The sequence below is a fragment of the Propithecus coquereli genome, unplaced genomic scaffold (assembly GCF_000956105.1).
Source record: "Propithecus coquereli isolate 6110/MARCELLA unplaced genomic scaffold, Pcoq_1.0 Scaffold200, whole genome shotgun sequence".
Taxonomy (NCBI): domain Eukaryota; kingdom Metazoa; phylum Chordata; class Mammalia; order Primates; family Indriidae; genus Propithecus; species Propithecus coquereli.
In genome coordinates this window covers 1,521,109-1,543,982 of record NW_012144968.1, presented here as the reverse complement: position 1 = coordinate 1,543,982, position 22,874 = coordinate 1,521,109, and the positions used below count along the sequence as shown (strand labels likewise).

The window sequence follows — 22,874 nt, the reverse complement described above, 5'->3', positions numbered from 1 at the left end:
ATTTGAAATGAAGCCCTTTTAACTTTTAATAGATTTTTTATTGTTGTTGAATTAGAGGTTCTACTTTTCCTAAGAAAGTCCAGCAAGTCATGGTGTTTATTAGTTTTAATTTAGTTTTTTTTAAAGCCAAAATGATTAAAATTTGGTTAATTAACTGAATTGTCTCCTTTGCTGGTTCTTCATAGTTTGTCTTTTTTTTTTTAATTTGCAGGAAAGAAAGTTTTTCAGAGTTTCTTCCTGAACCTGTGTCAGAAATAACAGCGTATTTTAATCAGAAATTTGTAAGTATCCTTTTCTTCTTTATTTAGGAAATTAGATATTGATTTTGTGGAAGAAATGGTTCCTACTGTAAAACACTTGACAGGATATAGCTACACAGTCTGAGGTGGCGTGCAGAATTTGTATGAGAGTAAAACACACACAAAAATCTGCAACTCCTCAAACAACAAAACAAAGAAACCAAAACCTCAAACAAAAACCTTCATCAAGTCTATCTATAGCTAGAGAATATTTGGTTTATTCTTTGGCAATTTCTTTTTCTTGATGTCATTTTTTTTCTTTCTTTTTTGTGACAGAGTCTCACTCTGTTAACCTGAGTAGAGTGCCGTGACGTCAGCCTAGCTCACAGCAACCTCAAACTCCTGGGCTCAAGCAATCCTCCTGCCTCAGCCTCCTGAGTAGCTGGAACTACAGGTGTATACCACAATGCCCAGCTAATTTTTTCTATTTTTAGTAGAGATGGGGATCTCGCTCTTGCTCAGGCTGGTCTCGAACTTCTGAGCTCAAGCAATCCTCCTGCCTCGGCCTCCCAGAGTGCTGGGATTATAGGTGTGAGCCACTGCACCCAGCCTTGATGCCATTTTCATTATCTTTTTCCCCTTTTTGAAAATATCAGTGTGTCCACATATTTTAGAAAGTTTATAACATCAATGAGAAGGAGGGGGAAAATAGTAGACCATGAACACAGGAGAGGAAATAATTTGTATTCTGTTAAAAGTTATATGACTTTTCCATGAACACTTTCAGTGAAGTTTTTTAAAAGTCAAATCTAGGTCTCAAAATAGCCAAGGTCCATTCAGTTCTTTATGAAATGCTTACTATTGTGCTATACCCAAAACAGGTCTACTCAGTAATGGGGAATCTGAGAGACCTTTCCTATTTCAATTTACCAAGAATTCAAGACAAGCATACGTTTTCACAAACAGATGTTTTATTAGATGAATTTAGAGAAATCAGTGACAGGCAAAAAAAAAACCAAAAACAACTTTGCCCTAAAAATGTATCTGTAGTGATAGCATTTTCTATTTTATTCTTCCCTGAAAGAAAACTTCAAGTCTAATGAAGTTCTATTATAGCACTAAAGCAAATAATCAACATGTTGAATTTAATAACACAGAGTCGAGGGCCCATGGTGTAAAGACAGATCAGTGAAGCAGTCATGTAACTAATGTCTGGATCTGAGTGTGCTTCTCATGAGCTGCGTAAGACCTGGGACAGCATAATTCTGGCTTCTCAATGGTAAATATTTGTTTAAAGGTTGTTGACTAGAAATGATGACTACCTTAGATCATTTTATGATTCCAGGAAATCCCTGAAACATTGCTGCTCAGTAGCTAATAGTCATTTTATCTTGGTTAAACTATGGTTATTATAATGACATTAACATTTATATAGTAGCTAATAAAACCAACCAACAGGAACTGAGACATATTTCTAACTTGCTTCATCAGATAAAATCTCAGCAAATTGTTTAATTAAAAGGTGTACTAAAAGCTCAATTACACATTCTCTAGCAATATAGGCTGTTTACTAGCTATGTGGCATTAGTTTTCAGTTCCAAAGCATACATTTGTTAATCTTGTGATTTGAGGCAAGTCACCTGAACTATCTAATTCTTCAGTTTGTCAGTAAAACAAGGATAACAACGCTTATATCACAGACTTGTTATGGGGATTAAAGGAAATGATGACACAATATAAGCAATGGTAATGAAATAATCCTATACTGCAGTTACGAGTTCTTATCCTTACTATATTGTTTTGTAAACCTTGAGGTTTTTTATCCATGTAAAGATTTCATTTGTCAACATATATAATCTATTTTATGGATGAAGTTGGCATTTATAATATCAATGAAAGAATGGTTAACCTGTAGATTTTTGGCCACACTCCCAGCTAGTTTTAACAAGCATCTTAGATAACTCACATGAAAGTAATTCACAGGCTACCCTTTGAGAAACACGAATTTTCCTTTAAAAAATTAGTAGATTATCAAAATCAAAGGGGAACTTTGTAAAAACATATATATATATATTCCTAGGGCCCTACCTTGGAGATTATGATTTGGCAGCAGATCTGGAGCAAAGCTTTGGAACTTTTGTTTTCAAAAAATTGCCTCACTGATTTTGACATCTGCAAGCTACTGCTTTACAGCCTCACTGTGTCTCTAGCTTTTTATTGATGAAGCTTTTGGCTGTGCTTACCATATGTGGATGAGAGGCCAATTATGAATGTGTGCTTCAGCTAGTCCAGTTCAAGCTACAGGAGTAAAAGGGGTGAATTTGGATGTCTGCACTGTATGCAGTAATGAGACTGACAGTCTTCTCACCCTTGCTTATGTGGCACCTTTAAGTAAATCCATGTATCGAGCCCATAAATTGCAGATTTCCTGAACCAGAATGAACTGACCCAGACCATCTAGTCTAAACCTTTTATTTCACAGAGGAAGAAAGTAGGCTCAGAGATTTGCTTAAGGCCCCAGGACAAGACCAGGGCTAGCAATTGGGTTCTGCCCCAAACTCAGTGCCATTTCCATCACAATTGACTGACTGCCATTTCAGGAACCTGTAACACCAGTGAAACCAGCTTCTCTAGCACCGATTTTGGGCTTCCCAAGCAGGCACAGAAAGTGTTCTTTGAGTCAGCTTTCTGACCTAACTGTCCGGGCATCTGAAAGTAAGAGTGTCTTCCTCCCTTACTCCAGTTTCAGTCTTGAATAGCAGGAGGCAGAAAGGTCACTGGGGACTGCCAGTACTCACCTGGAGAGGACGCCTGTTCCCGCAGTGGCACCATCTTCTCCATTGCCTTCTGGATTCTTTACGTTGGCCAGAGCCAGGCCTTTCCTTAAACTCCCTGTCTCAAAGTGGCAGAGCCATCATCATTTTAGTCAGTCTTCTTATGCTCGCATCCTTTTTTTCTTGGCATTTCTTTAATTGCCCTTATTTGGACACTTTTCAGCTCTGGAATGCCATTAAGTCCAAGAAATATTAAGTACTACCCTGTCCCAAGGACAGTCCTAGGTACTAGAGATGAAAAGGGGATTCAGTATGGTCCTAGTTTCAGAAGAATTCACAACATCATGAGGAAGGAGACTGGTATAAAAGTGTTATGGGAACATTTCTGAGTGCCACAAGCACAGGACCACAGCTTCCACTTTCCAGGGGAGTCAAAGAAGCCTTTCGAGAGGAGATGAAACTGGTCTGTTTTAGGTGTAAAAAACCATAAACCACAGTATAAATGTGTAACACTTTGAAACCATGTGAAAAGAATGTTCCCAAGGCTTAATGAAGAGAACAAATCCAGTGGAAATTAATAAGGCAGGTATCAGCATCACAGAGGGGAGAGGGGCACAGCAACACATGGCAGGAAGGCCTGAGTCTTCTCCTCACATCAACACCTCCAACCTGTGTGACCCTAGGTACTCCAGTCAGATCTCGAGGCGTCATTTGACTCACTCCTTCAATTCATTCAAATAATGAAATCCATGTTATAGACAGTCCTATACATCCTTGGGAAACTGTCAAATGGAGGAACAGTGCATCCCAGACAAAATGCTATCTGAGCCAAGACCTTGACTTCGAGTGGCCGGAAGGAGAGGACTCCAGCCAGGAGGAGCTGCATACATCCCGTGGAGGTGAAAGGGAGCATGTCTGGGCTTTACATGTCTTGAATGGAGAGCAGTTTCTTTCAACTGCTGGACCAGAGGGGAGGGGAGGAGAAGCAAGAGATGAGTGTGGGAAGGAAGCAGAGTGTAGGTTATGAAGGCTGTTGTAAGTCATGTTAAGAAGTTAGGTGAGTTTTTCCTGGAGTAAGGGGGGTGACAGAAGAGCTGAGATGGTGAAATTTGTTTGACTAGTGTCAAGAATGGATGACAGGGCAACAAAACTGAGGCAGTACAGTTGGTGAGGAGGATAATTTAAGCCGAAGAGTCTGGTGATCTTAACCTGGGTAGTGAAAGAGAATGGGGGGTGGGGCATCCTCTCCAATAGATTGAAAATCTATTTAGAGACCAGAGTTTATGTGACTTGTTGGTCATGGAGAGTGAGGGAGAAGGATGGGTTTCTGACCTATGCAGCTGGGTGGATTATTACAGTGCTATTCACTGAGAAAGAAAATTCAGGAGGAGTAACAAGCTTCAAAAGGAAGATGAAGATCTCTAAGCCAAGGAGACAAGACCGGCTGACCTGTCGTGGGGCTCTTCGGTATTAAATGGCACTCTTCAGTATTGAATGGCACTCCAGATGATGAGACTATCACACACATTGTCACACTTGATCTTCTCAACTGTGGGAGGTATCATTATGTGAACTCCAAAGATGTGGAAGCCAAGGCTCAGAGAGCTAAGTGCCTTGCATACGGGCCCTTAGTTAAGAAACAGTGGATCCTAAAGTTCAGACCAGAGCTCTAAACCAGGTGTATTGCATCCCAAAGCACCTGTACCTTCTATTATATCACTCTGCTTTCCTTTTAGCTCTGACACATATAATTCTGTGAAAGTAGGTCAATTGTAGAACACAAATAATTTGAGACTTTACGGACTGTTAAATAGAACACATAAACTCTACCTTCTAAGTTGCCACCATGTCTCACTTGGAATGCTGCAACTGTCTCCAAACTCATCACTTGAATCAACTTTTCCTCTTTTTCAATCTATTCCATTTGCTACAGACAAAGTGACCTTTTTAAAATTTGATTCTGATTGTCATTCTATTGCTTAAAATCCTTCAATGACTTCCTGTGACTATTAGAACAGACCAAATTCTTAACATGTTTGAATGATGCGGCCCTTACTAACCCACCCACTTTATCATGAGTGGTTCTCACCCTGTGCTGTGGTCACACTGTTCTTCCTTTAACTCCTGGAATCTGTTGAGCTCTTCTGCATGAAATACTCTTTTTCTACCTCCATACCAGCTCTCTACTTTTCTTCCTTCATACCTCAGCTCCTACTGACAATGAGCGAGATCCTGATACATTCACATAACACCTTATAATTTTTCATCTAAGACTTACCACAGTTTGTAATCATATAAAGATTTGTCTTGATTTTTTTAATAATGTTTTTCTCGCCCATTAGATTCCATAAAAACAATTATAAAGCTGTTAGGGTACTCATATAATTGGCACACCGTATTTATTTTCTGAGTTAATTAATAAATTCATAAATGTATGAAAATGACTTTGGATTAGCTAATTTACATTTGATAATTTGCTTGGTAAATTATTGTTTAGAAATTTTTTTAAAAAGAACATTTCTTTTACTTGTAAAGTAAACTGAGTTTCAGTCATATACAATATTGTTTTTAATACTCAAATGATATAATATTTCCCCTGGTATTATATTGTAATTGCTTTTCCCTTTCTGAAGTCAATTTTCTTTTGCTCGATAAATGAAGCTAATTCGAACAGCATAGGGGTAATTACCTAATTGACATTTTTTAGATTAAGCCAATTAAACCAAAGCAATTAAAACTTGGAAATGGCAACTATAAAAAACCAATATATCACCATTCAGTGTACCAATGAAGGATGGAAATACGTCATAATTTGTTTTTTAATGTCATGTCTTTATTGCACTTGCTAATTAAGTCAGGCTTTTCCATCCCAGCCCCACAGAAAATGATTTAGAATTTTCAGGAGTGAATTTATTTTTTCCCTCAAGAATGTTTTCCTACCATGTGACTCACACACAGCGTAATAAATGAGGCTTAGGTATGGTCAAGGGAAGGATACCACTAATGTGTCCACAGCCTTCAAGTGGTGGTGGGCTCTAAGTGTTTAAAACTGGCTCCCAGAACTTGGACCGAACAACTGATTGGACTGTGGGATGGAGTCTAGCATGAGAAATTTCTTCATTCTGTTCTCCAGATACATTGTTGAGGTCCCCCGGCATTGTCTACTGAATATAGACAATCATAGTTATCTAGCCTTTCAATATCTAAAAGTCAACTGAGACCAATAGATTATGTAAACACTAAAGAAATTTTTTGTAGCTTGAACATTCTATAATACTAAATGGAAGAAGGGGGTAATTAAAGAAATGTTTAAAGATTATACCCACCATGTCCGCAAGTGATCTGATATTAAAAAGTGTCTTTATTCTTAAAAAAATTAGAAACCACTGTTATGAGATAAATCTGGCCCAGATGTCCAGTGACATGATGTTTAGACTGGATTTTGAAACTAACCAGATGATTAATTATACCGGCAATCTGGTCTCTTTTCCTCATCTTTGACATCAGAGTTGGTTTTTTTGTTTTTGTTTCTTGTTTGTTTATTAATGAACTGATGACTAAAGTTCTTTCTAGCTCCAAAATTCTCAAATATCTACAAGTTAAAAATTAGTCTGTTTAAACATTTTTATAAATATTTTAAATGTAGAAAACACAATTTTCTTCCAGCTGTTGAAATTCACAGGTCATTGAAAATATGTCATGAAAAGTTGGTCACTTTCCCCCAGTCATAGATAGTAATAGAATCAGGAGCTGGATCATATGTTTCTGTTATTATCCTTAATTTAAGAAATGGGAGTCACCACTGAACTAAATTAAAGAGGGAGATTGTGCCAAAGTGCAGGTAATACCAAAAAGTTGTAGTTTTAGAAAGACTATAATTACTACTGCATATTTTAAAAATAGAGATAAGACCATGTTTCCTAGATAATTCTGGGGGCAAATTTTAGAAAGACTTAAAAGAAAGACAAGCATCTTAGGTTCAAATGAGTTTACATCATGCATAAAAATGGCAGCAAAATGCCCATTCTACTTGGCCTCAGTTGAACACATGCCTATAGAAAAAAAAAATACTCAATGAAAATTTCTGCTGTGACTGGGCTAGTTTATTTTAGATTAAAAGTACATCAAAGAAACGTGATGTTTCATGTTATACATAAAGCCTTCTGATTTAGAATTTACTGGGAAATAGGTTTTGAATTTTGAACTTGGCAATTAATGATACTTTAAATTACAAAGACCATTCAAGTTTACGGAAGGCAAGCACTACTGCTTTCTCTCCATGCTCCACAGAGGATTTTCTAGGGAAGGAGGATTTGCATTTACATGCAAGTATGTAAAAAACAAAACAAAAACCCATGAATATTTGTATTTTTTTATTATTTCCACATCTGCAATAGGGGCTTCTGAAAATGTTAGAACTTTCTTCTCTCTGTGCTCTGTGATGTATGATTATTGTTAGAGTCCAGCCCACCCCAGAACACAAGGCTGCAAAGATTTCTGAAACCTCAGTCCTCTAGGCGGAGTATGTAGCTTGGAACTTAAAAGAGTCAGTGCCTCTGAGATTGAAAGACCTGGGGACGATCGCCTGCTGACGCAAGAGTAACTTGGATCAGAACACTCCTTATTCAAATGAAGCAAGAGTTATCATATACATACTGCTTAGATTTGTCTCTAAGCTCTTACTTTTTACGGCAAGTAAAACATATTTTCAGAAATCTTACCCATGTAGCTTGGAAAATTCCAACTTTTGAGGTTATTGATGAATATACCTAGTCCGTAAGTCTTAAAAGTGAAACAAGTTGGCTTTTAAATGCTTAAAAGTGAATAGAATATGTTTTAATCACTACTTTCCTCTTTAGTTCCCTGCTATTTTTGATGAATGGTTAGGAAGTTTAGATGGGTTTGATTTAAGCAGGTTTGTATGTAAGAGGTGTCGGTGAGATGACAGGCAGTAGCTATTTAATTACTAGAAATAAAACTAAAATATCTAGGTTCTCCTTCCTACAATGCAAATGACAATAAGGAAATAGTTTAGTTATTGAGGGAACATTATGTGACAGGGAATAGGGAAACTGAGGCTCAAAGAGGTTAAGGAATCTGCCCAATATTATGCAATTGATGGTGATGGAAACATAAATTTGACTCTTCTACCTTCACTGGCCTTAAAAATAGGCTGAAGATAAAGTGTTGATAATTCAGGAAGGTCTTTTTTCCCTCTTTCCCAAAATAGCACTCCTTTTCCATTAGTTAATTTGTGGAAATGCCGCCATTGATGATTTGGTTCTTTGATCTAAGACTTTGCCAGGGGTTTCCCTTATAGGGAACCACATAGAGCATAGCCCTGTGAATGAATTAATTAAATATTTTGCAAGAGCTGGTTTTTTTTGTTTGTTTGTTTGTTTTTTGAGACAGAGTCTCACTCTGTTGCCTGGGCTAGAGTGCCATGGCATCAGCCTAGCTCACGGCAACCTCAAACTCCTGGGCTCTGGTGATCCTCTTGCCTCAGCCTCCTGAGTAGCTGGGACTACAGGCGTGGGGCACCACACCTGGCTAATTTTTACTATTTTTAGCAGAGATGAGGTCTCACTCTTGCTCAGGCTGATCTCAAACTCCCGAGCTCAAGTGATCCTCTTGCCTCAGCCTCCCAGAGTGCTAGGATTACAGGCGTGGGCCACTGCATCTGATCAAGAGCTGGTTTGGATAGGTTGAATAGGAGAAGATATTGGAGGATCTATGTCAGGGGCAGGGGCTAGGGAGGGAGGAAGAGAAGATTGACGAAGCAAAACGATGAAGGATGCAAAGCAGCTGGTCTGAGAGAGTCTGATAAAAGGTAATAATCACAATTGACCAGAAGTTGGATGTATTGTCATGAAATTGTGCTCTAACATGTGTTCTAAAATGATCACATGGGCCTCCCTTACTTCACTGCCTTCAAATATTTATTCTCAGTAATTATCCTATTACAAACAGCTGTTTTATTTTGGCCACATTTCTAAAGATTGCTTCCGATAATTTCTTTTTTATTTAGAAAGTGAACATCTACAAGCGATGCCCCCTAAATATTAGTTGAATTAAATGTGATGTTCTTCAATGTTGCCATTTTCTTAGTCCATTTTGTACATGTCATTGAAAGACCCAGAGAAATCTTAGTTGATAGCATCCAGCATGTTCTGACTAACCTTTCAGGGCACACAAGCATCGGTGAGCAATTCTTTCTGCTATTTTCAGTGTGTCCATGCTTCCTTTCCTCCCCACTTCCCACTGCTAGTGAGGATATTTAAGAATTATCTGTAATTACACTTGTTTTTCAGATTATTAAAAACTGGGTCAACTTTTTAGTATTTTCTTCAGTTATTTTAATTATGATCGATTTGGGGGCATTTTCCATACTAGAATTCTTCAGCGTCCTTAATAAAATGTCAAAGGATAAGAATGGAAAATCTGATGTGAAATAAAGAAAGTGGCAGGATGACTTGAAAGGCCTTTCTGGTTTAGACATGCTGCCTAGGGCAGGGGTGGGGAACCTGCCCTCTTAAGGCCACATGTGGCCTTCTGGGTCCTGAAATGCATCCTTTTGACTGAATTCGAATTTTACAGAACAAATCCTCTTATTTTTATTAATACATTTTTGTTCATCTTTTATATCTTTATTTTACTTTTAAAATGAACATATTTAAGATACCAAAGAATAAAATAAGTTTCAACAAAATAATCCTCCCAGATTGATTGGCACAGTTAGAACATTAGTGAACCATAAGTGCTAAATTGACAGCTGCTATGCTCATGATTTAGTTCTAACTTCTCCCACCTGACCGGCACCACTACCACATGAGGCTGGTTGGTGAGAGTTTATGGGGTTGACTATGCCAGTCTGTTATCAACTTTTGACAATGGTGCACTGCATTTCTGTTTGCAGTGGAATTTGTGAAAATTGCACAACTTGACAGTATTTTTTAACTGTGTCTGCTTAATAGCACATGATGTCAAAGAAGACCAAGAGAACACTGAAGGAAGAAAACAGATTTTTTAATGAGGATTGGGAATTATGGTATTATCTTGTTTCTGCTAAAGAACATAAGATGATTTTCTTGCTTTGTGATACTGCAATATCATCATTAAAGAAATTCAATACTCATCTGCATTATAACACTTAGAAGGACCACAAATATTTTAAATTAAAGGGAAAGGGGTGAAAAGTTGTATTGCAGAAATTAAAAGATTTAAAGCAAAAGCAAAGACCTGGAATAATGCCACTGAAGCAACTTATGAAGTAGCTTATATAGTGGAGAGAAAAGGGAAGAATTCAGTAATGTAGAAATTGGAAAGAATGCATTGTCAAAGCTGTAGGATGCTCAGGCTCTGATAACGTTTCAAAGTATAAATAACTGCCTCTTTCAAGGAGAACTATAATTAATCAGCAGCATGAATTAATTAGCCTTCAACTTAATAGGCATGCAATACTTCAAAAGGAAAATATATATTATTCAAACATTTTGGATGAATCAACTGATAGTACCGACTCCCGCAGGTTTTGTACTTCATTTGGGTCATAACTGATTTTCTTTTCTACAAAGAGTAACTCATTTTGGACACTCTTGCAAACAGAACATGGGCAATAGTTATCTTCAACAACTTTCAAGATAAATGTCATGAAGTTGAACTGAATTTGGTAAATTGAGTGAGTATATGTACAGATGGTACACCTTCCATGACAGGAAAACATGAAGGGTTTATTGCACAGATAAAAAAATGTATTAACAGAAAACATGAAGGGTTTATTGCACAGATAAAAAAATGTATTAACAGACCCAGATGCTCTCATTTCTTTCCATTATATCTTGCATCGGGAAAATCTCTGTGCTAAAGCTACTATTTTAAGTGACACTTTGCAACAAGTTATAAGTATCATTAACTATATTCCTGCAAATGCAACAGAGCATTGTCAGTTTTGTAACATGCTAATGTTGAAGGATGTGTTATTTAGTGTGGATTTACCATATCATTCTAAAGTGAGTTGGCTATTGCAGGGACAGGTATTAGCCAAAAGTTTATCTCTGTGAGAACAGATAGTTAAATTTTATGAAGAAAAGAAGCAGCAATGTAAATTATGAAAGATTATTTCTGTAGGAATGTGGCATTTCTGTGTGATATCATGTCAAATCAAAATGGTTTATTATTCTTTTCAAGGTAAAACCAGGTCTATATGATATGTGGCAAAAAATCCAAGTATTTCAGAAAAAGCTATCTTTTTTCAAAACACTTCTTCAAAAGGAAATTTCATATGAACATTTTCCCTAGTTAGCAAAGGTCCCTGATGAGCAGGATGATACATATGAATCATTTGGAGAATAGGCAGCTGTTATAGACCTATTAATTGGAGAATACAATGAAAGTTTCACTGACTTTGAGAATCATGACATCACATTCAAATTAGCATTTCAGCCTCATTTAGTTGATATTACCAAGTCACCTAAAGAACTACAGATGGAATTGATTGAGCTCTATCTCAGTAGATGACATTTTAAAGTCATTCATGCTAAGAAAGATCCAATTGAAATATGGAAAAATGCAGTAGAATACCCACACATTTGGCAACCTGCCCCCAAAATGTTTTCTTGCTTTTCAATGACTTATTGCTATGAAACTACATTCTCTGGCCTAACCCAAATCAAGAACACCCTTTAGGTCACAAATAACTGACCCATCTAGAGGATCAACTGAAACTGTGGACCTCTATGCTGCAACCAAATATTCAAATGCTTTCCAACAAAACAAAATCGTTAAAAGGTTGGTTAACTTTAAAATTAACAAATAATTTCCATTTTTTGAAATTATTAAGTACATAGTAGTTAGACTTTTACAAAATAATGTACATTTTTAAGGATATCTAATGAAGTTTCTTGAATGAGACCTTATTTGATTATAGCTAATTTAATGCAGGCTTCCAACATGGAAAGGTTCCCCACCCCTGGCCTAGGGTATAAATGTGACAATGCTTAAAATGTCAACAGAACTCTTTTATCAAGCTTGATAACATAAACTTCTTATCCCCACAAGAAGGATCTTTAGATGATGTGGATTGCAGAGTGTCAGGTAGATGTGACGGTCTTTGGGGAAGCACTCACTGAACACCTACAATCCACTGTTCACACTTAGAATCTATTTGTCCATACCTTTGTTATGATCATCTGGAAACAAATTATCCACATAGAATGTTTAATGAACGTCATATTAAACTTATTTAGTGATGAACTTCAGGGTTGGTTATCAGAGTGAGACGTGGAAGGGTCTGGGGGATAACTGATCTAGCCAAGGCCATGAGCATGTATCCTGACAGAGCAGGTATTGAGAAAGTTAATTTGTGATTTAAATTAATTTTTAATTTACTAAAAGGAATTTTTTAATAAGGTCTCAAATTGGATGAGTAGGTCTCCAAGGCTGTGTGTATGCATTGCTACACTTTGCTAAAGCCTCCAGTAAATAGTCCATTCATTTGGGTGATACGTTCGGTTAGATCCTGAAGCAATATAATCTATGAATTTATGGGTTTTATTTTCTCCCCAGTGTAATATTGAAGAAAGGTAGAGAAAAATGTGACTTAACCTTTACTGCAATTATTCTCAAACTTGTGTGAGCACAGTCATCCATGGTGTTTGTAAAGCATGTGGTGTCAGATTTACTGAATCAAAAGCTCTAGGGAAGCACCAGGAATATGTATTGTTAACAGACTTCCCAGCTGAGTCTTATGAACAGTAAAATCCTATTCACAAGGAAACGCTGTCTTGTTCAATTGGCTGTATAAGATTAATTTTCAGTAAATAGGCTTTTTATCCAACCTTGCTCTCCTTCTCCTTTTGTATTTCTCCTTGTCTCACCCATTAAGATTTATAAGAAAATCTTAGGGAGAGCTAATTTGCTTTGAATTTACTCCGTCAGTCTCCAGGCTGGTACAGGTGAGATGAAATTTTCCCAGAGACCTCATCTTGTTGTCTTCACCTTCACAAAATTTAATCTGTGTTAAAGTGAAAAATATGGTTCTTTGTGGAGTGGCACATAAGAAAGACGAGGAATTAATTTACACTGCCTGGTGTCAGGATGTAACATGATTATGTTGGCAAAGTGATAAAAAGAAAATATCCAAAGCTCATAAAAAAAAATTTCAAAAGAGGTCACTGTTAGAACAGATGGATGTAGCAAAGTGCCTAACTTTAGCAGCTTCTGAGCTGAAAGGATATTCAGGTCAAGGTGGACATAGTGGCTCAGAGAAGGTCATCAAATCTTAACTATAGATTTCAAGGGGAAAGTCCTGAATTTCATGTAAGATGCATATTGATTTGTCTTACTGTATAAAAATGACTAAAGACTGGCAGACAGAGAGCAATCAACTAACTTCCAATTACCCCAGGATATCTAATACAGTAGTGGGTTTCCCTTGCTGAATTCTTTGGGACCTTCTCTCCTATGTGACCAGAAAATGTCTTTCCATAAAATGCAACCTTATTCTCATATTTTCACAAACAACTATAAAGATAAAGTGCATCCCAAAAAAGTCTAAAATTAAACCAAAAATATTAGGATCATTAAACAAAAGTTCATGTTGATCTCTGACTATTATTAATGAATTTTTCCAATTGTGACATGGAAGACAGGTTGGAAGGTAAAACTAACACTGCTAAAAAAGATTATGCCACCAGCAATAAGAGTGCTTCCATTTCAATCTGGGAAAGAATTTTAAGGCATCTGAATGTGTGTGTTCACAGGTTATATATACACACACACACATATATAATAATATGTAATTATACTGTATGTATATATATAACTTAGTGAGAGTTATGGAGAATCGAAAGTAAATTTTATTGAAAATTATGCATATTATTTCAATCATATGACCTTCATTTTTAAGACTCTAAACTGAATTGAAGTCTTCACATCAGATGAATTGCTTAGACAATATTTTGGGTGTGTTGAAATGCTATGGTGAATATGTAGTTCAAAGAAGGAGAATATTCTTGTTGAAGTGTTTCTTGCATGTGGTAGTTGGCCATACTAGGTGAGTTTTAGGCAACTTCTTTATAGCTTTATAACTTGAGGCATTTCTATTTTATTCTAATCTCTTTTAAATTGATAAGAGTCTAGGATTCTAGAAAAGAGGCAATATAATAAAATAAGTAAAAGCCCATGTTTCGGAATCACAACAGGGCTTAAAATCATAACTTAGGGCAAGTTTCTTAATATCTGAAAGATTCAATTTCAGGTGTCTCATTTGAATTATGGGGATCTCTCTCTCCCTCTCTGTCATTTGTGGTAAGGATTAAATAAAATAATGTATGTAAAGCAATGTATAATGTATGATACATACAAAGCAACTGCCTTTCTAAGGGCCCAATTAAGAATAGCTGTTGTACATGTGTATGGCTGATAAAATGTTTAGCTGTCAACTCAGATTTCTTTACTCCTTTACACTTCCTTCAGTGTTCCTCAATAGACACTGTTCACTGAGGAATTATACATATAATCTAGAACAAAAGATCACTTACATTTCTAATGTTTTTTTAAAATGCAAATAATGAGCCATAGTCTTGAAAGTCAAAGTTATTTCTGACAACAGCCTGATGTTTTGAAAGAAAAGTCTTTTTGAGCTGAGACTGGAGAACTGAGAACCAGCCTTGGAGTGGGAAAGAGTATATGATGACATAAAAGTTTGTCTTTATGTGTCTGGGAATGGAATTGAATCATAGACTAGATGGTGGCAGAAGAATTCAAGATGTAATGAAACCCTAGTCATTATTCCTGTCTCTGTGAATGTGCCCAGGCCTCCAACTCACTGGATTGAGCAGAAAGAAGGTTGAAAAATAGAAATTATAATGCAAATCCAAGCGTAGAGAGGACTATGCCTCAATTCCCAGGGAAATTTTTGGCATCTTAAAGAAGCTTCATATATAGTATGGCCCTAAAAAAGTAGAGAAACAATGGTGAAGAGAAGTGCCTAGGCAGGTGGGCCTCAGCGCACCTCATGGAGGTCCCAGGCCCTCAGAGGGATACGGTATTTTGAAATGATTTCATGGACTTCAAAAAAGGCAAAGAATGGTTGAAATAGACCATGGACCTTAAATATCCAGGGAAGGAACAAAGAAGATGCAGTTGCACATCTCTCTGCCTGAGGTTATGGTTCTACCTGAGACGGTCGCAGCGGATCCCAGTGCACACTGATGAAACAGGACAAGTTGCAGCTCAGTGAGGGTTAGGATGGACATAGGACATATGTGAACTTGGTGTTTCATTCTCCCTATACTTTAGACTCCCTTTCAAGAGAGAAAGGAAAAGTGGTATTGGTGGTAGGGTGTTTTAATCATCTCCTATTCACCCTGTTGGTGAGGGAGGGCTAAACAATACCTGACACTGAAGAGATGAGACTGACAGCAGTTTAGTAGTCATTTATACTGACAGCCTGGGAGAAGAGAACCCTGCACACCCTGCAGGGCTACACAGGAGTTGCACTTGGGAACAGAGTGAACAACAGTGTGGTGGGAGGCAGCCTTCGTAGTATTAACAGGGTGAGGTGCCTATGGTTCCTGTGGAAGGATATGATTGGCTAGTTCGAATAATTCTGCAAGCAGGAAGAGCACTAAAATCTGCTATCCAAGGACGAGCAGAAACTGGGCCTGGTCCCTTCCAGAGGAGGGTTTTTTGGCTAGGAGACCTTATCTGTAGAAGCAGAATAAGGAGGGGAACTTACGGTTCGGCCATTTGAGACCTGTGTTATCAGATGTCAAGCCTTCATTTTTGGCCTTATGCCACAATTGACCCCTTGATGATTTGATATCAGTTTAAATCTTGATGATAACTGACACTTTTAAGTATTAGAAGGGCTTTCCTAGGAAGCAAAGTAGGCACCTGACCAGGAGGAAAAGGGCTACATTTTGAGGTGGTCATCAAAAACATGAATTTCAGGAGTGTCCCCATGCATGGCCAACAAAGACAATTGAGAGACCTGTGTGACATTGATGTAGAGAGTGGGTTTCCCCAAGGGGTGTGAATTTAGACTAATCAATGTCTGTGTCAATAGTGACACCCTGGGAAGGGGGATATTTGCCACTTTGTGAGTTTAATTGGAGTTCTTTGAAAAGCCTATTAGGCTTTCAAACTGGCTGCCTGGGGCTGGCTACCTGAAGCCTATAGGGGAGGCTGAATTTCCGTTGAAGGCCTTCTTCAATATCTCAGCATTGTGTGTTCTAAGAGGTGAAATGTGTGCCTTGGCAACTATCATTAGTGTCTAGAATTTCAAAAGGGATAATGAATATCCTTCTGAGGCCTTGGATTGTGGCCTTAGTATAAGCAGAGAAATCTGTTAAGTTGATTTATATTCTGAGTATCTATGAACCAAGAGATTCACAGAGTTTGTTACTCTAAGTTCTAAATGAACAGGTGGGACCAATTGGCAGGGCATCCAGTGCTAAGATCAATGCCTGAAGTGTGCCAATTATGCAGACGCTTGGGTCCTGTTCTTTATCAGGGACATCCTGGTTAAGGGATGAAAAGCAGAAACTCTCCATTGAGCTCAATCGTGTGTGAACTTCATTGCTATTCATTCAGTTCATCCGAAGGAGCTCCCAAGGTAGCCAAGGACTCTGGGAAATGGATAACCTCCTCCAGCCCCGTGGTATCCGGCAAGGCAGTGAGGATAGAGGAGGCTGCTCCCTCTTACAGGTGGAATGTGTCCAGGTTTGCCTCCATCCTGCATGAAGGAGGTCTCAGGAGCCATGCCAAACTCATGGGGGCACTGCTTCAATGACTGAAGGCATTTTGGGTAGCTGGGCACAGAGAATCACAGGCTCAAGGTCTGTGAGACCCTCTATTTCCAGAAAAGCTCATTATGTGGCCAGTAATTGCTCCTCTGGCATATAGTACAAGTCCAGCAAAGGCAGTTTCCTGCATCAGAAGGCCGTGGGCAACTTATGCTCATCATAGGTCATCCAGAGACTTCAGGAGGCATGAGATGAGGTTGCTGAAGCCTCTGATGACACTAACTGTAGTACCTGTTGATTTCAATTTGGACAGACTTTATAACCTTTTGTTGGAGGAGTTCCCCTTCAAGATGGGTCAATTTGTAAATAACAACAGTAGTGAGAGTAAGTAAAACTTGCAAACAAATATGTTGCCTCCAAAACCCAAAAGGGATCAAAAGACACTGTACTCATATTAACTTTGTGGGTACTGAGAAGATTAATAACTGTTTCTTGATGGTATCAAGGGTAAAGTCTTTGGTTTACCAGCTAACTTTCAAGAATTTAATAGAGGTGACAAGGCCATGTACTATTGTGTGAGATAATGATCTATCCTTTCTTTATGTGGGCTCCTTTGTATTCACATGCCCTTAATGAATATGTCAAACAAATGTCCCTGGAGGAGGATGTCATCGATGTAATATTGTTCCTCTGCTCCTGGATAAAGGTGGATGTAGTTATGATCTTGCCTGTAAAGATCATGTTTAATGGCAAGGATGTTGATGTATACCATGGGTAGCCATAGGATACTGTCTCTTTGGAGGTAAAAGCAAATTGTGACTAAGAGGCTGTTAAAATAGGCACTGAACATATCATATTAACCAAATCTATAACAGCAAAATATTTTCAGTTACTGATTGGATGGAGTTAGCAATTTCAATAATTAGATTGTTGGGAATAGGGGCCTTAATGGTATGGGACCATGACATTAAGGTTACGGCAAGCTACTGTAGGGTACCATTTATTTGTTCCAGGTTTAAGAACAGGATGTATAGTCCCAATTGGGCTACTAAATGGAGAAGCAGTAGGGATAATCACCCCTTCACTCAACAGCTATTATATAACAAGTTTTAATTCTTAAAGGCCCAATTTTAAATTACAATGAGTCATATTAATTATTTTAACTTGGGACAGAGGGAGGGGAGTCATGAGTTCCCATTTTGACAAGACAATTTGTAAGTGTCAAAGACTTAATTTAACTTTCATTTTCATTTATTTTTCATTGGGTCAGAGCGTCTATACCCACTATGGGGTATTTTAGTGCAATGAGTGCTATGACTATGGGGAATTTAGACAAGACAATAGTTCTGATGGTTAAGGGGAAGCATATATCTTTGTCCTCTATTTTATATTCAGTCACTCCCTTAAGATTATGGGTGATACTATGTTTAATTTTAGTAGGATCCCTAGGCATAATGGTAATTTGAGTCACACTATGGGTTAAAGACATGAAGTTTACCGATTGGTGCATTTCAGCAGATATTAAAGTTAATTTGGAACCTATGCTGTAGAGGCACAAAAGCCAATTAGTGCCCTTTTATCTTTGCTGTATAAATTCTAATACATTTTGCGGGGGGAGAGGGGAGGAGGGAGGAGGGGACGGGTATTTGTATACACAAGGAGTGCAATGCGCACCACCCGAAGGATGGACATAGTTGAAACACGGACTTTGCGGGGGGGGACCAAGGGCAACATACATAACCTAAACATCTGTACCCCCATAATATGCTGAAATAAAAGAAAAAGAAAAAAAAATTCTAATACATTTTGGATTTTTAGTTGGATCAACTTTTGGACCTTTGTTTAAGTTATTTTTTGCTGGTTTCCTATCCCTATATCCAGATTTTTTTTCCTTTCCTTTGCTAAAGTTGAGATCATAAGACTGATGGAACAGACTCTTTGTAGCAATAAGATACCAAATTATAAACAAGACCTAAGGCCATGCCAGGCAAAGGTTAAGTCATGCACCCCTACACTTAAAGAATAAACTATATTCAACTGCCACAAGGTTTTTTCTTTTTCTCTAGCAGCTAAACAAGCACTGGCCTTGAGATAAGCAATATTAAAACAATTACAGCTCACCAACTGCCTGATGTTGACTAACTGACCCACACTACCCCTCCCACAAGCCATAACCACAGCTTTTACTGGACAAGAGACTGATTTCAGTAACATTCTCTTGGTAAGAGACCACCCATCATGAACTGATTCTGCTGGTTTCCAGAGGCTGTGTACTGAGTGCTCTTGTGTCCTCTGCTTCAATTTTTGATATATATAGCCTAATTGTAATACATTTAATGTCATGTCTCCACCCCAAAGTGAACATGGGACGTATATAACATACATGTTTGCTTATTACTCATGCATGCTTCCCTGCTTTGTGAATATTCATAGCTCCTCCTGTAACCTGTTAAATATGTATACCCGCTCAGCATACATTTCTGTCTCACCTTTCCTCCTTTGAAGTGCCTGCTTTCAGTTTCTGCTGGAGGCTACACTTCCCAGCCTACAGGCTTGCAACCCTATATAAGAAATAAAGCTCTACTCTCCAAATTTAAGAACACTTATCTTTTCAGTCAACAGCTTTTAATTTTTTTTTTGTTTATTTTTGTTATCGGTGGTGGTGGTCACTGGATATATTTGGTGGTGGTAGAGTGGTCGTGGGTGCCCTCTCTACCCTGATCATATTACAAGTTTCTTCCTCCAGTGAGCCTAAAATTAGTGTCATCAAGGTTAGGGGTCTCCCTCATAGCAATGGTTGATTTTTATGATTTAAAGACTTGGGCTTAAGTTGGGTTTGAATTAACAGTGCCATGGTGATAATATGGTACCACAAAGGTACCATAGGTGTTTCCCTATAACCCTGAGTTTTAGGATATTTGTTGTAACAGAGACATAGTCATCAGAGTTGTGCAGAGGAAGAATTCTAGGCCTATAGCCCAGACTTGATAGATCAAAACCATCCTCTGCCACAGCCCCACATTTTCTGTCATATGGGCTTTCTTTTTTTTTTCCTCTGCACAAATTCCCTGAGAATATTTTGGGTTTCTAGCCAGTAAAGTTGCAGTTTTCAGTTTCCGTCTCTGGAGAATTACCTTTGGTGCAGACATTCTAGGTGGTTATGGGGAAACACTTCGGAGCTTGGTGGCTCCCCTTGTAAATGTCTATCTCTACCTCTGAGGAGTGCCAGTTAATCTCCCTGAAGCTGAGGTCCATATCTACTGAAGTAATTTGTCTATGGATCAGATGGGAGCCATCAGGCCCAAGATTGCAAGTTTGGCCCTTTAGTGTGTGGGTAGGCAGCAGTGCTGAACCCAGGTATGTTGGCTCTGGATTGTCCATTGGGAGATCAGTTGAGTACCAAATGCTCCTTCCTCTCCCCACCCTTTTTTTTTTCATCAGCACCTGAGCCACAGGCCATCATGGATGTACATCTCGATGCCCTTGGAGGTCAGGAGAGTGCAAGTGACAGCAGCAAGGGAAGCAGCAGCACAGGAAACCAGCAAGGTCACTACCCTTGAATGAACAGCAATGACAACTGGGATGCCATACTTAATTGTCTGTGGGTTGGTGGTCACCTTTCTTTCTACAAACCTCACGAAGTGTTGTCCTTAGGCCTATCCCATAGGTGCATGATTACAAGCAACCTCTATATAGCTGCCTCAAGCAGCCAGTGACAGTCACCACGCTAGACACAGTGACCAGAGAGCTCTAGCCTGAACTTCAGTAAGCAGGACTGAAGTACTAACTGGTTAAGGCACTGTTTTTTCACTGCATTTACAGGCAGGAGCCTTAGAGACCAGCTGCCAAACACAGGCTGAACCTGATGACACACCACAGCAGTTTATATTTCATAATTTTATTCTTGGGAACAAGAGCATTATAAAATGTAAAGAGATAGCGATGACTGACAGAGATAATACAGGTCATAGGTCAATGCCCCCAGCAATTAGGGGTTTGGTCTCAGGTAGCCTTCACCATATCTCAGAACCAATTAGCCAAGAGCATTTAATTTTAGCTGGCCAGGTGTCTTCAATAATGTTTGGGCATGTCATGTGGTTGATGACACGAGTGGATTTTATTGCTTCCTATTCACCCCATTGGTGAAGGAAAGATTCCTGCCCTGGGGATTCAGGGATGGCTAGACACACTACACCCAACACTGGACACATGAGATCCATTGCAGTTTGTTGGTCACATACACTCACAGTCCAAGGAGAAGAACACCATAGGCCATTTTGGGCTATGTGGGGGTTGTAATCGTAATAGCATGAACAACCAAGGGCTGTGGGAATAGTAACAAGAGGGTGTGGTGCCCCCAGGTTTCCACAAGAGGATATGATTGGCTTGTTTGAATAATTCCATGGGCCGACAGGGAACTGAAACCTGCTATTCAGGGATAAGGAAATGTGACTGGTCCCTGTAATAGAGAGACTTGTTTGACTAGGGTACCTTTTCTATGGGAGCAAAATGGGGAGGAAAACTTGTGATTAGGCCACTCAAGGTCCTTCTCATTTTATCATATGTCATGGCAGCACATACACATTAAGCCTTAATTTTAGATCTTACACTATATGGGGGAATGAATCCTGTAGCTGATCATGAATTGTTTGGAAATTTATTCCAGAGAGAATAAATTTTAATGTGAAAGTGAATGATTTTCCTTTGAATCACAAGATTGTTTTCTAGCATGAAGGAAAAGTGAGGACCTATGAGTTAAAATAAGTTCTGTTAAAGAATAATGCATTATTCTTTGGTGACTGAATGAAATGGATATATTGCTATTATTTGGATAAGAAGAAATTGAAACTTAAGCTAGAGCTTACTTTTCTGGAAGACTTCATGTTCTTAAAAAAAAGCCTAATATACAGCCCTTTGAAATGTAGAATAATATATTTTCAAAACTCTTTTTAAGAGAATGTCTGAATTGGCAAACAAATAAGAGAATTCTTCACAATCCTAGATCAATGAGAAATCACAAATCTGGAGAAGCAGGTGATTACTACATCCAGAGGTCAACCTGGGTTCAGTGGTAACTCAGAACTTCTGTTTTAAAGAACTGTGTTCTGGAGACAGACAAAGAAATATAGGACCCAATCAAGGTGGAAAATCAGAGTGGGTACCCAAAATAAGTATTATTCTGAAAGTAGCACTCACCTGCCAATACAGACATTCAGAATTTTGTAATCAGCTTATTATTCCTATTATGGCAGATTTGCTGACAACACTTCCCCTTCTAATAGTCTTCTAAGTGTTCTCCTTGATCTTTCTATTTTCAGAGAATTCGTCTTACACATCTTTACTTTTCTGTTACTTAGAAATTTTCATAGTTCCCAGTGCTCACAGGAAGAAATACATTCATGTATTTTTAATGGAATTCATTTTCTTTGCAACTTGGGTTCTAGTTATGACTATGCTTCGATTTATTTTTCCAACTCCATGTAGCATAACACTCCATGAGAGCCAGATGTTTCCTTTTCTTTTATTTGAATCTTGCTTTTTACACTTCCCCCTTCATGATTTAGCTTAAGATATTTATCTGGCTTAGTAAGAAATCTTTTCATTTCCTTTCTACCTGTTTGAATCCCTCCCAAATTTTAAGGCTCAATCTATGTTCTGTAGCTTCTGTGAAGTTTCCCTTAATCACCCCAAAATTTAATAACCATTTCTCTTTTTCATTTCTATAGCATTTTCATTTATACCACCTATTAGAATATAGCATATGTTTACTTCTATTTTTGCATTTTCTTTAATATTCAGTATTTCATCTGTACAATTAGCTCACACACTCTTTCACGCCGGGGACCACATGTTATGCTTCTTTGTGTGTCCCCCTGTGTCCATCATAATGTTAATCTCATTTGTTACTGTTTCCCTAGAATCTTACACTGAGTGGGGGATATAATAGATGCTCAATAATAACTGGTTGAATGAAGACTGAGTCTGTGCTTAACAAATATTTAGTGAGGTGTAACTGAAGGAGAAATTAATGAAGTGTCAGATAAAATGGGTTGCTGTCTTGCTTCTGTCACTTGCTAGGTAGGTTTCCAAACTATTTCACTTCTACGATCCTC

At 38.2% G+C, this 22,874-nt stretch overlaps 1 protein-coding gene across 2 annotated transcripts in view; it reads left to right on the top strand.

The window, feature by feature from the left end:
* The first annotated feature begins 211 nt into the window (after positions 1-211).
* Positions 212-22,874, top strand: part of PKIB (protein kinase (cAMP-dependent, catalytic) inhibitor beta) — a 51,611-nt gene continuing 28,948 nt past the window's right edge. Inside the window, exons 1-2 of one of the 2 annotated variants that reach the window (XM_012643807.1) lie at positions 225-281; positions 20,203-20,307. In XM_012643807.1, coding sequence (XP_012499261.1) covers positions 20,223-20,307 — 85 coding nt within the window. In that variant the 5' untranslated portion in view covers positions 225-281; positions 20,203-20,222. Of the gene's footprint in view, positions 282-20,202; positions 20,308-22,874 lie in introns of both variants that reach the window. The other variant, XM_012643809.1, reaches the window with a different exon arrangement.